Below are 16,060 nucleotides of genomic sequence, written 5' to 3'. Positions count from 1 at the left end.
ATGTTAAGCAACACATAGAGAAAAAAAAAGACAAAATTTGAACTCCAGATCTCTCAGCTCATATTTCCAGTCAAGTATTTAGGGGTGCTTTTGGGAGAGCAAACAAGGGATTTCAGGATATGATTTCTTTTCAGTTAGTTCATTTGCATCATGCCCCCTAATAATGACTACACTGAACAATGACTGGAAATTGTAGGGCTTAGATTAAAGGAAGCTAAAGGCAAAAAATCATTGAGTTTCTCTCAATACTTTATGACAGATATGATCCTGGAATCTCTCATACAAGAAAGGGACTGTGGAGGAAGAATTGTTTAAGATCAATGAGTAACTTACAGTATCATTGCTCCCTGATGTCTGCCAAGAATGAGCCAATCCATTCCACATTAGCAAAGGGAAGAAATCTGAATTTTCCTTTGGCTAATCTATCTTGAAGGCTCGACCACACACTGTGGCTAAACCGATCTTCACATTTGAGTCTGTGCTTTGGTTTTTAAATACATGCTGTGCCCCCAACTTCAACAAAGGTAAAATTAGGACCACAGCAGATGAAGAAGCTTACCTCTTCCTTGCATGCTGTGCAGTGCTGACAAAAATCACCTGCTGAAGCTATTTTGCTCTGGAATGGAAGCTCCTCTTGGCTGGTTTCCAAGGCATATCTGCCAATGTCTGTTTCGAATTTGAGCTGCCTGGATAGGAGGCTTTTCACTTTTGTGAAGAGCCTGGTGTTTCACAATACTGTACCTAGGTTTTAACTGATGTACTGAACAAATGACAAATGTGTTTATTCAAATATAAAAGATGCAAACTGTTTATAGATGATACACATAACAGAAGAAATATCATTTTAAAATATTTGTTCCCTCATGTATGAGGGAAGAGGAGGAGAAGAATGCGTCTTACAATGGTGCCTGCCATTCACAACTTTTATCAATATTTGTATTAATATAAATTTATACTAGTGGATCCAACTGTTCTTTGATTGCCAGGTTTTCAATCAAACCGATCACTCAATAAAAAGTTGCAGTTCTAATGTTAATCAAACTGTCTTAGTTTAATAGTGCCAGTATATGTTGCCATTGTGTTCTTTTGCCATTGTACTTAAAGATCCAGTCTCTGTGGGAACATATCAGAAAAAACACCCCATTTTCCCTTAAAATAAGCTATTTTCTATATTCGGCTGCAGAATTTTTCAGCAAGACATGATATGTAATCCTTGATTCCTGTTATCCAAAAGCCAGTGATAGCAGCTTTAAAAACACTTATGAAGCATCTTAATATGGCCCCCAACTCTCTTGGACAAGTCAAGTGAAATCCACTCTACTGACATCTAGTTGTGGTTGCTACTGCTAATACAGTATTCCTTTAACTTTATAGACAGAGTTATCTACAACTCTGCAGCTGGGATTTCTAAACATTAGTCAAATTTTCCTAAGTCCAATGTCACAGCACCTTCTTATATTTGGTGATAGGTTAAGCCTATAGCACCAGCCCTGAAGTCTCTGGATGCTGAGGGACTGCTTAGAAAGATGTGCATCCCTCAGGAGATGAAGAACCAAATCTCTTCACATTGTACAGAATTGAAGAATGCTGGGTAAAAAGCCACATAACCCTTCTGAAGGTAGGGACACTTCAAAATGACATTCAAATTTTAGTGAGATTGTTTAGAGATGGTTGGCTTCCAATCCAGGGTCAGGATGAATTCAACAAAAGCAACTGGAACAAACAACTCAAACAAGCATAGGTAATGATTTTGCCTGCCACTGTTCAAGCCATTTTATTAAACACTTTCGCAGTAAGCATGCAAAATTGCAGTACAAATGCACCAATATTTGATTTCCATTCCACTTGCCTCCAAAAAGGGGATGTGTCTCTTGTACTAGGTGAAAAGAATGAATCTCAGACAATTGAGCAAGCTGAATACGCTTTGGCCAGAAGACCAGGCTTTATTTTAAGCCAGACACATTATCTGTTTGATGTTCTTTTTGAAACCAAAATAAATAAGTCAGGCTGTGAGTGTGAGGGGAGCTCCAGGGTAGTGCTAGTCTAGAACAGGCAACCTTCCTCTCTCACTAGCCACTGCTTTGGCAACACCAACCTTCTCCTTCTGCAGAGCAGAGGAATTAAAGGCTGCAGTCCCACTTGGAGTAACCATAAAAACACGCATCTTGACACTGTCCCTCTCCAACAGTGGGCATCATTTTTGGAGTGTGCTGTTCCCACTAGTGAAGCAGCACAGATATTTCTATTACAGAAAAGTTTTTACAGAAGAAATCTAGAGGACAGAAGAAACTGTACTCCTTTTCATAATGCTTAGGTTAACCAGATGGAGCAGAACTGGACATCTCCCACTGAAGACAGCCAGAAAGACAAGTAATGTTTGGGGCACAATAGGGGCTCCAATAGAGTATGGAAGCAGGTTCAGATCCCACCCCTCTCATGAACTTTTGCTTAGGAGACTGACACAGAACAGACACAGACTTAAGACGATGTGTGATTCTGTGGGTGCTGTGTGATCTGTCCAAGGCAGCTGCAATTTGATTCAGGATTTTATCTCTTGAATGTCCTTGCCAAATCAAATCACTGCTGACACTGCCACTACATGACACTGTGCCAATCGCGTGAAGCCAAAAAGAAGGTACACAGCCAAAGCACTGAGATACATTCTACTACCAGAAGAACACTGCATCATTACTGTGGTTTGAAACAGCTGCCAGTTGTCAGCAATGGATAATAAAAGCCATCAAATCCTGACACAAAGGCCATAAGTGTTTGTGTGTGCAGTGAATTGGTTGTTTCCAAGCCTCAAATCATCATGTAAAACATGAAGAAAATTAATGCTGCCAAGGGCAGGCAATACATTCCATTGTGCATATTAATGTGGAAATAGAAACATTCAGGTTCACATGGAATCCATCAGCTTTGGGCTGTCATTAGATTACTGAGAAGACCCTCCTGAAAGGGCCCAAGCTTTGGCAGGAGGACACAGAGCTGGAGAGGCTCATAGAAAGAGGGTATACCTCCAGATAACACATAGCTGACCAGTTTCAACATTCAGGGCTTCCCTCCATGGACTGTGTTAGCTCCTGGGTTGCACAGCTTCTCAGTGAAAAGCAGGTATTAAGCTACCCCTGCAGTCAAAAATGCATGTAATTTTAACCTTTGCTTCTAGTCTAGGCTTGCAGAACTAGAAGAACATAAGCCAAGCCCAGCAGCAACAAACACTAGATCTTTTTATCCGTTTGAGCCTACTAGACAAGTAATTCTGTGGATAGAAAGTTGTGTACAGAAACACTGATTTAAATGTTTCTTGCAGGATATAGATCAACAATGCTAGGCTTGCATGATCCAGATGTCTTTACAGGTTTTACATTGACTTAAAATGTCTTTTATGTGTTAAATCTATATGCACAACGAATCATTTAAAACACTGATGAACTAATAAGCACTGAAGTGATCATTATGGAAGAAATGCTTGAAACAAGTGTACAGTAAAATGTGATCCCATTTGCCAGAAATGAAAGAAAAGTGCAACATGTCTCTACTCTGTGATGGAAAATGGTCATCTTGCTCCAGTGATATAACTGAGCCTCAAATGCAGCTTTTCTCTCTCTCTCTCTCATTACTAAGAACAAAGATGCACAATGCTGAGGTTTAAGCATTAATAACAACTTTTCCTATCGGAGACGTTAGTTTGTGTGAACCTAACTAATCTTTATGTATTTCCAAGAATAGCTGCAGAGAAAGAGTCAAAAGGCTAAGCAGACCTGAAGCTTAATATACAAAAAGGCTATGGTGATTATATGACAGAATCACTGGACACCACTAGTATGGATTCCTAACTAAGATGTGAAATATGATTACTAAGGGCTGCAAGTTTCAAAACAAAGGAAGCAGCTCAGTGCCTGGTTGTGTTACTCCATCTTTTTCGAAAAAGGAAAGAAACCTTCTGAAGAAGAATGTTTTGAATTTGGCTGTCTGGGTGTTCAATGCTAGGCTACTAAGACATAGGAAAGAGGAGCAATTCTTCAGGATGCTTGCCCTGGATTTCAGTGCTTGGGTTGTGCAGCTTAAAGAAAAGGAATTTTATCATACAAGGGAAGATCTATGCCAGATCAAATGGTTCTAGAGAGGCAAAGGGACTAGGAAGGCCACCATAGCCCTTGTCCCTCCAGGTAGGCACTGGAATTCAAAAGCATTGCCCACACCTAGAGGTTAGAAATAATGACTTCTGCATTACCTGGAGCCATCACAATTTCCAGCACAGAGACCCATTTGGAAAGCAAAGGTTAGTCCATTAAAGTCCTAATTCTAGGACTTAGGGAAGTTGGCTAATCTGGGGTTTTCAGGAAGGACACAGGACTGGATTGGAGTGAAACCATATTGTTCCAGAGGTGCAAGCAACAGCACTTGAAAGAGAAAACTTATTACAAGCATTCCAGACAAGGGTCACTGAAAAGGCAGTTCCTCAACAGTAAATGAAAGATTAATAATGGGTGCCTTAAGTTAGTTTACAAGGTTTAGAATTAAGGACATGGAAATAAAGGGAACATAGCTGGACAGAACACACAGTGTGCTGCAGAACCATTTCCAAGTGTTATCTAAGACAAGCCCTTGAAAGAGTCGAGGTTGAAGGCAGTGTCCAAGAGGCGCTGCAGTTCAGTCAGGTGAGTCTTTTTGTTGCCTGTGGCTGGTGCTGCAGCAGGTTCACGTCCAGCATACCTGGAACAAGGAAAGGAAGAAAACAGAAATATGATGCTGAAAATTTACATGCTTACCTGCAACCACATACATTGTGTGATTCAACATAGTGCTTTGCACTTTGGTTCCTTGTAGTCTTCCCCTCTTGGGTCAGCTGCCAGGAAATAATGGTTGGGCTGCTATTCCGGCTATGCTTTGGCTGAGCTGGTGCCACACTTCCTTTGCCCTCTTTCCCCAGACTGCACCATTCCTCTTCCCTCAGTGCAAATGGGGTTCCCCATCAACCAGGAATTAAATAGATCCATTGAAATTCCAGCACACACCCAGTCGAGTTTAATTAAAAAATAAGCCTAGTTTTTTTCATTTTCTCACTCTTATACTCAAACGTACACATCATTTGGACCTATACCCCCTCCAGAAGTAAGGCAGAAAACATGTCCTTATCTTCTGACCATAGGATAATAAGAAGGGATAGCTTACCACACTGGCTTTGCACGGTCGATGGTTGTGCGAAGTCTAGGCTTTACATAATCATAATATCCTTGGTTTTTGTGCTCTTCTTGACACCAAACCAGGTCTGCATTGGGGTATTTATGGAACTCCTTCAACAGGAGGTCAAAGGGGAATGGTGATAACTATAAAGAATGCAAAAAATAAAAATAAAAAAGATATCTGGTCCATAATGGCTTTTGAGCAGTCAACAGCACACACAAATTGTCATGGAGAAAAGACTGTCACTGGTTCACAAGTTTTAAGCAGTAAAGAGCGAGGCTACAGCACTTCACCTACATAAACAACTTGGAGATGCTCACTTGCTCATTGCAGACTTGGGCCCGGTACAGACCGCTGCTTTGCGGTGACCTGGGGCCAAAATTAGGGCTCCGGAGAGCAGAGCGTCTGGCTGCCCTTTTCTTCTCATCTGTACAGTCCCCCTTGAATGCTCAAGTATTCTGCAGACTGTTGCAAAACACCATTAAAACAGAGACTGTTCGCAAAACTAGCTACCTTTTTATAAACCTTTAGAAAATCTCAATGAGAAATTGCTCCATTTCTTTAGCCTGAACAATTCAGCTACCATTATTAGAATTTGCCCTATAGTGGGATTTTACTGTCTCCATAGGAATACTTGGGGTCCTAAATTTTCTTTGAGTTTAAAGCAAAGACCTGGAACAATTAAATTTCTGACTTCAGAAAGCCATATTGCAGCTCCACACTGCCCATTTTAGAAATATATTTCCTACAAATGCCATACCTGCTCCACCCGAGTAATGGCTACATCTGCTTCCATCTCCCGGACCTTCCGCTCTCTAGTGAGATCATAATACACTTTGCCAGTGCAGAAGAGGATTCGCTTCACACCCTCTGGATTTTGTGCAGCAACACCATTTTCTGGAATAATACGCTGGAAATGTGTGCCTGCAATGGAGCACAGGTTGTTATAATTCTGTATAGCTTGTATCGCCCCACTAATGTGCACAGCACTTTGAAGAGTATGAGAAGAAGTCCTGCCCTCAGGAGTTCACAAACTAAAATTCAACACAGGGAAACCAGAAAAAGCTGTAGGGACAAGGGAAGCTGTTGCGCTTACTTACATGTCATAGTTAAAGCTAATGAACTCCTCCCCAATAGATAATTGATCTTGATGGACACAGGTCAGTCTATTTGGTGATGCTATAACATTTATGCAAAAGCAAGACTAAATCATTTAACCTCCCAATGTTATTCTGCAATATTATTACTGAAGAACTAGAGAAAGCTGTGCAAGAATACTTTGGGCAGTGCTAGTTCCTGGCTGTCCAAGGACAGACACATGTAGTTGTGGAGCATTGGTACTGGTCTATGGATCTCTTTTCAAGGAGCCCCAAGTAAGGCATTGTTTCTCAAACATGCTGCTTTTCAGAGAAGGAGCAAAGTCCCCAAAGGGATCCCCTTGGACCTGGGTTCCAAGACTCCCAAATCTGCGGTAGTGAGATACCACTGTTTCTAGCACATGATGCCCCTTCAGGTTAACATCCTTGTCTATTTAAAGTGCCATTTGAGAAAGTATCCTGTATTCAATCAAGGATGGAAAAAAAAAACCAAGGTGAGGGCTTTCACAGTAGAATGATAAAACTGTAGCACTTATAGTTAACCCACAATGTCATCTAGTCTAACCTTCTGTCAACACAGGAAATTCACAGACCATGTTTATGTTTAAAACATTGAATGACGGCAAACCCACAGCCTTCTGAAGTAGTCTGTTTCACTGTCAAGCAGCTCTTACTGTCAGAAAGACCTTGATGTTACTAAAATATATTTTCCTGATAGCAATATTCAGAGCTAGAAAAGGAAGCAAATCCCTTTAGGGGTCTCATAAGGGAAGCTTTTTAAGAATATGGCTTGTCCTTCAGTAACTAGCATAAGGGGAAGCAAGGTCTGGAAACAAGACTTCAGCTATGGCTTAAGAAGGCAGCACCAAATTTGCTGTCTTGTTGGAACATGAAGACTAGCTCAGTTTCTGCCCAAAAGCAAGACAATCATTTCCTGACCTGACTGCCACATCATGTGTTTGCCATCTGGCAAGGGAATACACTGAACTTTTCTGAACTCATTCTCAAGCCTACTGTACCTGCCAACATGTCATCAAAGCTGGACCGAGCTTCAGGATGACGCAACAATGACTTTGGAGTGAAGACTATGAGCTGAAAAACGAAAGATTCCAGATTTAGTATCAACACTAGCATGGAAACAATTTCTCAATAAGCACTGATTTATTGTATTAACATCCAGCAGTTAATAAATAAAAGTCTAATAACCTGAAGTCTATTATACACAGAAGTTGCATTTTTAAGTACAGTCAGCCTATGGCATCTGTGAGGGATTTGTTCCAGACCCCCCCCCCCCCCATGGATACCAAAATCCATGGATGCTGAAACCCAAGTTGTCTGCAATGGTATGTACGCAGCTGCACTGCCATTAGAGACACTTCCCATTGTCCCATGGTGGAGCACCACATTGGGATAGCAGAACTTAATGGTGGCACAGTTGAGTGCACACGCTGCCACTGGGGACAACACAAGCAAGTCTGTGGATACCGAGGGCTGATTGTACCCAGAAATAGACCCAGGGCTACACGGATAGCAGATAGCAGGGTGCAGGCTTTTTAATCATGCCTTATTCATTGAGAATTGATTTGCCATAATTAAGAACCCATGTTCAAAGAACACGATCAACCAATCGCAGAAAAAAGCTGAAAGTATACAGTTCTCTGACTTGTATCCTGACTGCAGCTAATGCATGCCGCAATTCTGTAAGTGGAATTCACTGACACAGGGCATACATTGATCACTAATTAAGATGATTTCAAAATGGGATTGGGAAAGTTAAGAGAAATTCATGGGAAACTCAAGGAGGAAATGTTTTGATGCAACCACAGGGGCTGAGTGAAATGCCTATCCTCAGAGACAGAAGATCTGAATTCAAGTTGTGTGTTTTTTGGAGGGGAGGTCACTGGCTGCTGGTTAGGGGAAGGGGTCTGATATATGTGTGTGTGTGTGTGTGTTCTACTACAATATATTGAAAATTAATTTTTAATCACTGATGAAAGATGGGACATAAATCTAATTATATAAACCTAGCTTTTTCAGTGAAACATATCAATAAAGTACAGCTGCTCCCCAATAAATTTATGTGCAAGGGTCTCATTAAAAGTTAAGAAAGACAGATGCCCAATGCATGTAGTCTGCAGAAAAACAGAAATATTTTAGTGCACAAGCATCTAGATTTAGAAACAGAAAAGCCATTGAATGAGATAAAAAAAAAACTCCAAATAGCAGCAATTGCAAAATAAGCAAGAGTTACCAAAGAGGGACCTGGTTAGTAAGAACCTCTCCATTTCTTTCAGGTTCCTGCTTTCAGAGGTCCAGTTTTACTTCTCTCTTACAACAGGGATTTATCTTTGCTTGATGCAGTGATAAAAGAGTGGAGCAAAATAACCTTTGACATACAAGTTTAAAGTTATTTCACCATCTCACTGGTATCATGTGTTGCTCTACTTGGCTTAACTCCCTAATTAGAGCTGGAAAACTATGGGAGGGAGGAGGGGAAAGTATATTCCCCTTTCGTGTCAAGGAAGTCATTCTTCATACTGACCGGCTTCCGGAAGGGGAGAAGTATCTGCCTCCGCACAACATGGAAAAAGTTTGCTGGCGTGGAACAATTCACTACAATCCAATTGCAGTCGTACAGCTGACGCACATCAAAGTCATCTAGTTTCTGCAGAAGGATGATAACGAGGGTTCAAAAGTCGGAAAGAACTACATGCATAGCACATGGCTAAAGCAGCCAACCTCCTAAACACACTCACTTGTAAAATATAGAATTAATCACTTTTCTTAAGTACAGTACTGGTATATAAATGAAATTAATAAATAAAATACAGACATCATTAATGGCTAGCAGATTATTATTCAGTATGATTTTTATCACACAGGAAGAGTTTGATGGCACCAGGATTCTCACTGAAAGTTCAGGACATTGGGGTCATTACCTATGACCAAAACACACTGAGCAGCCATTCCATATATTGTTTTATATTTTGTAAATATTTCCAGAAGCCACTTCTCAGCATCCCAAGTACTTGAGTGTCTGTGGTTGGACAGGTGAAGATAACAGAAAGGAATGGAAAATACTTTCTTGCAGTCGAAACTCACCGGGAAGACATCTGGATCATCATTGCACATTTGCAAGAATCGCTCTGGTCTGGCAGAAGAGTGCTCAGGGCCCTGTAAACAGATGAAGCCTTTCAAAACTAGATTACTTTTTTTCTCTCCCCCTGCCACTTTTCAAGGTTCTGGATTAATATTGTTGCCTAAATAGTACTCTTAGAAAGAACTTTTCTTGGCACTGGCAGTAGACAGCATTTTAAGGAGAAACTGACATTTATTCCATAACTTTATGGTAGCAACTCTAAATATGGAGTCCTAACTTCACTGTCTACAAATGTACTGCAGTTTAGGATATGATTGAAAATACACCATGAAGCCCAGAAGACTAGGCTTTATTACTCTTTCTTTGTAGTCATGTACAAACCTGGTAGAACACAGCTCACCTAATTTAATGTGAAGATTTTTCTTCTAAGGGTGGAAGATAAAAAGACAAAGAAAGCTTGCCTTAAGACACAGATAAAGGTGGTTAATGACAAGAATGCAACCTTACCATTCCTTCCATGCCATGGGGAAGCAGAAGGACCATGCCGTTTTGTCTCACCCACTTGGACTGCCCAGAACAGATGAACTGGTCAATAATACACTGAGCTGTATTGTGAAAGTCACCAAACTGAGCTTCCCATAACACTAAAGCATTAGGGCTGGCCATGGCAAAGCCTAGTTCAAATCCTGTAATGACAGAAATTGAGAACATATGCTTTTCCAGAACATTATCAATTAAAAATAGGAGACAGGCTTAGGCAGTAATCTAAGTAACTTCTCTTAGTTCTTGTATGGAAACATAAGGTATACATACCTAGGACTCCATACTCTGACAGTGAACTATTGCAGACTGTATATGGAGCTTGATTTGGCCACAGGTGGTTCATAGGAATACAGGTCCTCTTGTCAACATTCTGATCATGCAAGACATGGTGTCGATGGCTGAAGAGGAATAGGAGATGCTAAACCTGTTGCTAAAGTGCTGTGCAATTTAATTGGTTACACCAACCTGGCAAGGTAAATACTTTAGTCACCCCTCCTAATGTGCGGATCTGGGATCCATGCCTTTGAATATACGCAGAGGGGTGACCTCCACTGTTTGCAAGGGCATGTGTGCCCTTGCCGTGCACACGGGGGCGCACTCCATTCAAACCTATGGGGCTTGAATAATGTTTTCACAGGGGGGGATCCGGAACGTATACCCCACAAAAATGGAGAGCCAAGTGTAGCCATTTATGGCACAAAGCCAGCATAAGAAAGAATAAAAATAGTCTTCAAATTTACAATTACTTCACTTTCTAGATGCATAATATAAGACCAAACTCCTCAGTACTGTGGTTTGCTGGTAGTACTACATAAATTGACATTTTCTACGTCTAAAAGGGTTATAATTCCACATTAAATATTGCAGTCTCATGAACAAAGCGGCAGCATAGCCAAGTGAACACTTTACCTGAATGTTCCTCTCTCAACATCTTGTCCACTCAGTCGGATGTGGATTCCCTCTTTAAGGAGAGAGCCGAAAGCCATGTATTCTGCTAAGGCCCAATCTACAGTTCTATTAGTAACCAACTCTCCACGTGTTTTTAGAATCCTGCTTAAACCTGCAGAAATAAGTAAGAGTTGCCAGCCTGCCTGCTTCCAATGTACAGTCCGAATCTACATTTCAGGTACAATGTCAATTATTCTAATGCATGGTAGTCAGGATGCCGTGAAATATTGCTGCTCAAGAGAAAATACAATAAAAATGTGAAAACAGGTGCAAAAGAAAAATGTGGAGAAGGAGTAGCACTGAAGGGTTCTGTTTTGAAGTAAGACCTCCTTCCACCTTCATTTGCTAATGAATTAAATTATGCCAACCTGAAGTGGAGCAGGACCTATTATACGGGAAATACTTAAGGATTAAAGAAAAGGTGAAGGAGTTATCAAAGAACATAATGTTCTATCAAGCAGATAAACTTCTAGGGTTTTCAATAAAATCTGCAAGGATACTGTAAGCATGGGATGATTATGGATCCCTGCAGTAACATAGACTATATTTCAGAGGAAGGAACTGGCCAACCACCTCTGAGTATTTCTTGCCTAAGAAAAACCTATAAAATTTATGGGATCACTGTAAGTTGACAGGCGACTTGAAAGCATATGTCTGGGCACACTACAGTATGAATCAAACATTAGTCCATTGTGACCTGAGATCATGATGGGCTCTGCAAGAGGACTATCATCATACCATGACTAGTATTTGCTCTATCTTGCTCCTGGACTACATAAATGTATCCCATTATAAACTGTTACCACACTGGAGTATTCAGCAAATTCTTTATTACAAGATTTCTTTCTCCAGAGTTCTCTCCATTTTCTAGTCCCTGACAGACATCCTGCAGCCTAAGAATCTGACATCCCAGGTACACTCAATGGTAATCTCAAGGATTATTACTCAGTGTAGTCTAGTGTTACCTTTTTTTTTAGTGCAAGCCATCATTTAAAAGTGAGCCCCATGTAGACTACTGATCTAGAAAGTCATACCCCCATGAATTGTGAAGTTTTCAACAGGAACTGAGCTTGCCACTTTTCCTATATGGGCCAAATCCTCTTCATTCAGACCAGTAGAAGGGCATGTCATGCTTCTGGGCTGCCCATCCAGAGTGAAGAAACCTGAAGTAAAGAGGAATACATGAAAAGAGATGAGACTAACAAGAGGAGCAAATTCTACCTGTTGGAACAACAACAGGCGAATACTGCCAACTTCCTTTTGAGAAGAGGAAAGCTGGCAAAGAAACCATGACAAGTTAATTACTGTGAACAGGCTATTTCTTGCCAGTGCATCAGCAAGGAGGACAAAACTCGTTGATCAAGTCCTACTCACTTGCTAGTGCTTTTGTTTATCAAGTGTGTAATGCTTCCCATATCATATGGTCCTCTTACTGAACTTTCAGTACTGGAGATACTGGGCATATGTTCTTTTAATGCCAGAAAATACAAGTGTAACCTTTTGGCAGAAGAATGACTCCTTAACAAAAGCCACCAGGAAGCAGCCATTAACCTACCAGGCCATGGAGAATCTAGCCAATGCTTGATGTGAAGGATTTTCTCATCCTTGGACCTGGCATGGGCCTCTTCACAGATCTTATCATATTTGGCAATTTCCTCCTGAAATGCACAAGCAATGAAAGTTGTAGGCAAGATTAAGTACAACTTTTAGCACTACTTCATTTCAAGGATCATTTCCATATAACTACATCATATTAGGCATTGTAGCCCACCAGAGTTTGCCACTTTGGCCTGATATAGGTTTGTCTGTGTACTAAACTGAGATCTGCTGGGTTAAATGTCCTTGTTCTTGAAACTATTTTCCAGGCCAGTGCAAGTAATTTTCTAAAAGGGATAATAAACATTATTAAGCTGCAATCAGGTTAGTTGCTTGACTGGAGGTGGAACTTCCAGGAACTGAATATTGGGGAAAAATTCTACTCTAGTTCAACTGGGGAGTGTGTAAACACTTCTCAGCCAATCTGCTGACAAGCATTCCTCAGAGAGATTATGCATAGTCATGGGAAGGTTTCTGATTTTATATCTTGTATTATGTCTTGGGAGTTGGTGGGCTCATCACTGGACTGGATTCAGTCAAGAGGGGACAGGGCCTGTGTGTCCAATTCCTCTGTTTTGGAGATACTCCTAAGGAGTCTTGTGGGGTGAGGGGGGGTTTCCAGTGCAGACACAGTCTGGGGGTCAATTCCCCAAGCTCACTGCCAGGTGGTAGGGAAATGTACAGTTACAGTCTTCCCATTTCATCTTAGAGCCAACCTGTGTGTTCTCTCACTAGGTGGGCTGTGGGAGGGGTTCATCAGGCAGGTAGGTCATCCAATGCCTCGATTCACTGTCTTATGCTGAGCCAAGGCTCTAGCAGTTATAAAGTTGTGACCATCTTTTAACTGCAGACAAAGGTTCTTGTATTTCATATTTATCTCCCCCTATAACCATTAAGTGTACATTGTTGTTGTGTGGCTTCAAATTGTTGCAGACTTATTGTGACCCTAATACAATGCAAGGTTTTCTTGGCAATTTGTTCAGAGGGGATTGGCCTTCCTCTGAAGCTAAGAAAATGTGATTTGCTTAAGATTATGCAGTGCGTTTCCATAGCTGAAAGGGGATTCAAACCTTGGAGAAAAACTGCAAGAAAAAAAAAAAGTGGGGCCCGGGGCCTTTGGGGGGGCTTCAAGGGCTGTAATATCCCCCACAGCTGCAAGACAGGACAGTTTATATGAGTCTTTGGCAAATTCTCACTCTTTCGTCTCCCCTCCTGTTCTTGAAGGTCACTAGTTTTTAGCTTTACTCTGCAACTAAAGGGGGACCACGAGGCACTTTTTTTTTTCACAGCCACAATTACAGCGCTTCATAAATAAAAATTAATAATAATAATAATAATAATAATAATAATTTGTTTTACTGTGTTTTAATTGGCTACAAGATACTGTAGTTCTCTCTTCTGCAATAATAATAATAACAACAACAACAATACATTTTCTTTCTTTCCCACCTCTCTGCAAGTATCAAGACAGGGTACAACATATTAAATTCAAATTTCAGATGCTATTCTGACAACTTCATTTTCCCTGATTACCAGGTTGCTTCTTCAACTTGCTCTTTAGTTCCATTTACAAAGATTCTTTTCCTTCTAGTCCACATTCTTAGATGCTGGGGATGACGCAGGAATAGATGATTTTGCTATATACTAGTGTCAGACAGCAGCTACAGTACATAGTTGCACTTGTAATTTTGAGTTTGCACTTCTGGCCTCAGGTAACCTTCCCCAGCCATGCCCATTTAATCATTAAGATATATATATATATATATATGGAGAGAGAGTGAGATAGAAAAAAGGAGTTTATAAGCATGTCTAGGAGGTTGTGAAGGGTGACTACCTTTAGAATTGATTCTCAAGCCATAAATAAAAATACCTCATATTCAGGCTGATTTACCACTCCTTGTGAAATTAGCGTCTCAGCATATTTCTGCAGCACAGGCTTCTGCTTTCGGATCTGTTTGTACATCAATGGCTGGGTGAACATTGGCTCATCCATCTCATTGTGTCCATTTCGTCTGTAGCATACCTAGTATATTTCAAGAAAATCATAAACTTCATTATGTCAATATCTATATTTAATATTTCAAAACAAAAATACTTTCCAAGATTAGGTAAACTGAGATACTTGATGAGAAACATTTTTGTGTATGCATTAGATTTACACCTCATCTTTCTCCCCAAATATGAGACTCAAGGTGGCTGAACTCAAGAAATTCAGAAGAATTGTGACCTCAGATTGGTATAAATAAAAGCAAAATTCATTGGTCAGGACCTGGTTACAAAAAGCTAATGAGTCCTTTGTTACAACAGCTCCAATAGATATTGGTCTATTCCCAGCCACAAAGTCCTAGTTATTACCTATAAAGCTTTACATGGTTTGGGTCCAAAATACCTGAAAAACCATTTGCCCTTACAAACCCACCCATGCTCTGTAATCTTTGGAAGAGGCCTTTTCTTGGTGCGAAAACCATCAAAGGTATGTCTGATGGGGACAAAAGAGAGGGGTTTTTTTGGTGGCTGCTTCTAAGCTCTGGAACTTTCTTCCTTTGTATACTATGCTGAAAACTCCTGATTTATTTATTATCTCGACATGAAGAAATGTGAAACAAAGCTTCCCTTCAGAATTCTTTATTGAACCTTGCTGTTTGAACTATGATATTTAGGCAGGCTTTCCAGATTTGCCTCTGACTGATTTGCTGGGTCAGTAGAACTGCTGCGTAAGAAATGTCTGGACATCTGTTTTTATGTGATCACTTTGATTCTGTCTCTTATTTCTCTGTTCAAATCTATAAGGGTAAAATAAAATACAGGGGGTATAGCCCTAAAAATGATATTAAAATACTTGAGAGAGAACAAGAAACAAATGAAAGTAGCATTTTCAGTATGTTTAGTACAAGATATAAATACTCCTAAACCAATGGTTCTCAACCTTCCTAATGCCATGACCCTTTAATACAGTTCCTCATGTTGTGGTGACTCCCAACCATAAAATTGTGGTGTTTTGGTTCCTAAGGCAATATGTGTTTTTCGATGGTCTTAGGCGACCCTGCAAAAGGGTAGTTTGACCCCCAAAGGGGTTGCAACCAACAGATTGAGAACTGCTGTCCTAAACATTTTCTTATGTAGACTCATCACACAGATTCCTCCACCCCATGACTACCACGTACCAGATCCACTACTACATCTTTATGGAAAGTACTTCGCCATTCAGCTGCCACATTGCATACATACACCACAGCCTCTGGGTCATCAGCATTGACATGGAAAATGGGTGCATTAACCACCCGGGCTACATCTGTTGGGTATGGAGAAGAACGAGCCATACGGGGGTCAGTAGTGAATCCAATCTGGAAAGGACAACAGAAACATAACTGTAAATGTAACAAAGGACTTGGATAAGACATATATGAAGGTTTCTATCTTTATGCAAAATAGAAAAAAATAGTTGATTGTTCAAGTTCCTAAAACACTGGCTGCCAAAGCTTGAGTGGGGAGCCTCAAAATACTTCCCTATACCCTGCAGGGACTTCAGAAGGCAATTTTGCCATATTTATGTCCCTTCCTGGATTGTTTTAAACATATGAGAGGT

At 40.5% G+C, this 16,060-nt stretch overlaps 1 protein-coding gene across 4 annotated transcripts in view; it reads right to left on the bottom strand.

Annotated features, from left to right (window-relative positions):
• Positions 1 to 792: 792 nt before the first annotated feature.
• Positions 793 to 16,060, bottom strand: part of OGDH (oxoglutarate dehydrogenase) — a 48,355-nt gene continuing 33,087 nt past the window's right edge. For all 4 annotated transcript variants that reach the window (XM_042471974.1, XM_042471976.1, XM_042471973.1 and 1 more), the window contains 13 exons: positions 15,639 to 15,818; positions 14,345 to 14,497; positions 12,434 to 12,536; positions 11,913 to 12,041; positions 10,840 to 10,990; positions 10,201 to 10,328; positions 9,895 to 10,073; positions 9,390 to 9,461; positions 8,830 to 8,952; positions 7,307 to 7,379; positions 5,951 to 6,114; positions 5,179 to 5,333; positions 793 to 4,719 (listed from right to left, as the gene is read on the bottom strand). In XM_042471974.1, the coding sequence (XP_042327908.1) occupies positions 4,599 to 4,719; positions 5,179 to 5,333; positions 5,951 to 6,114; positions 7,307 to 7,379; positions 8,830 to 8,952; positions 9,390 to 9,461; positions 9,895 to 10,073; positions 10,201 to 10,328; positions 10,840 to 10,990; positions 11,913 to 12,041; positions 12,434 to 12,536; positions 14,345 to 14,497; positions 15,639 to 15,818 (1,731 nt within the window). In that variant the 3' untranslated portion in view covers positions 793 to 4,598. The remainder of the gene's footprint in view (positions 4,720 to 5,178; positions 5,334 to 5,950; positions 6,115 to 7,306; positions 7,380 to 8,829; positions 8,953 to 9,389; positions 9,462 to 9,894; positions 10,074 to 10,200; positions 10,329 to 10,839; positions 10,991 to 11,912; positions 12,042 to 12,433; positions 12,537 to 14,344; positions 14,498 to 15,638; positions 15,819 to 16,060) is intronic.

This window comes from Sceloporus undulatus, chromosome 6, assembly GCF_019175285.1.
Source record: "Sceloporus undulatus isolate JIND9_A2432 ecotype Alabama chromosome 6, SceUnd_v1.1, whole genome shotgun sequence".
In the NCBI taxonomy this organism is placed as follows: Eukaryota; Metazoa; Chordata; class Lepidosauria; order Squamata; family Phrynosomatidae; genus Sceloporus; species Sceloporus undulatus.
Note: the sequence above shows the minus strand (reverse complement) of the source record. Positions and strands in the feature narration are given on the sequence as shown.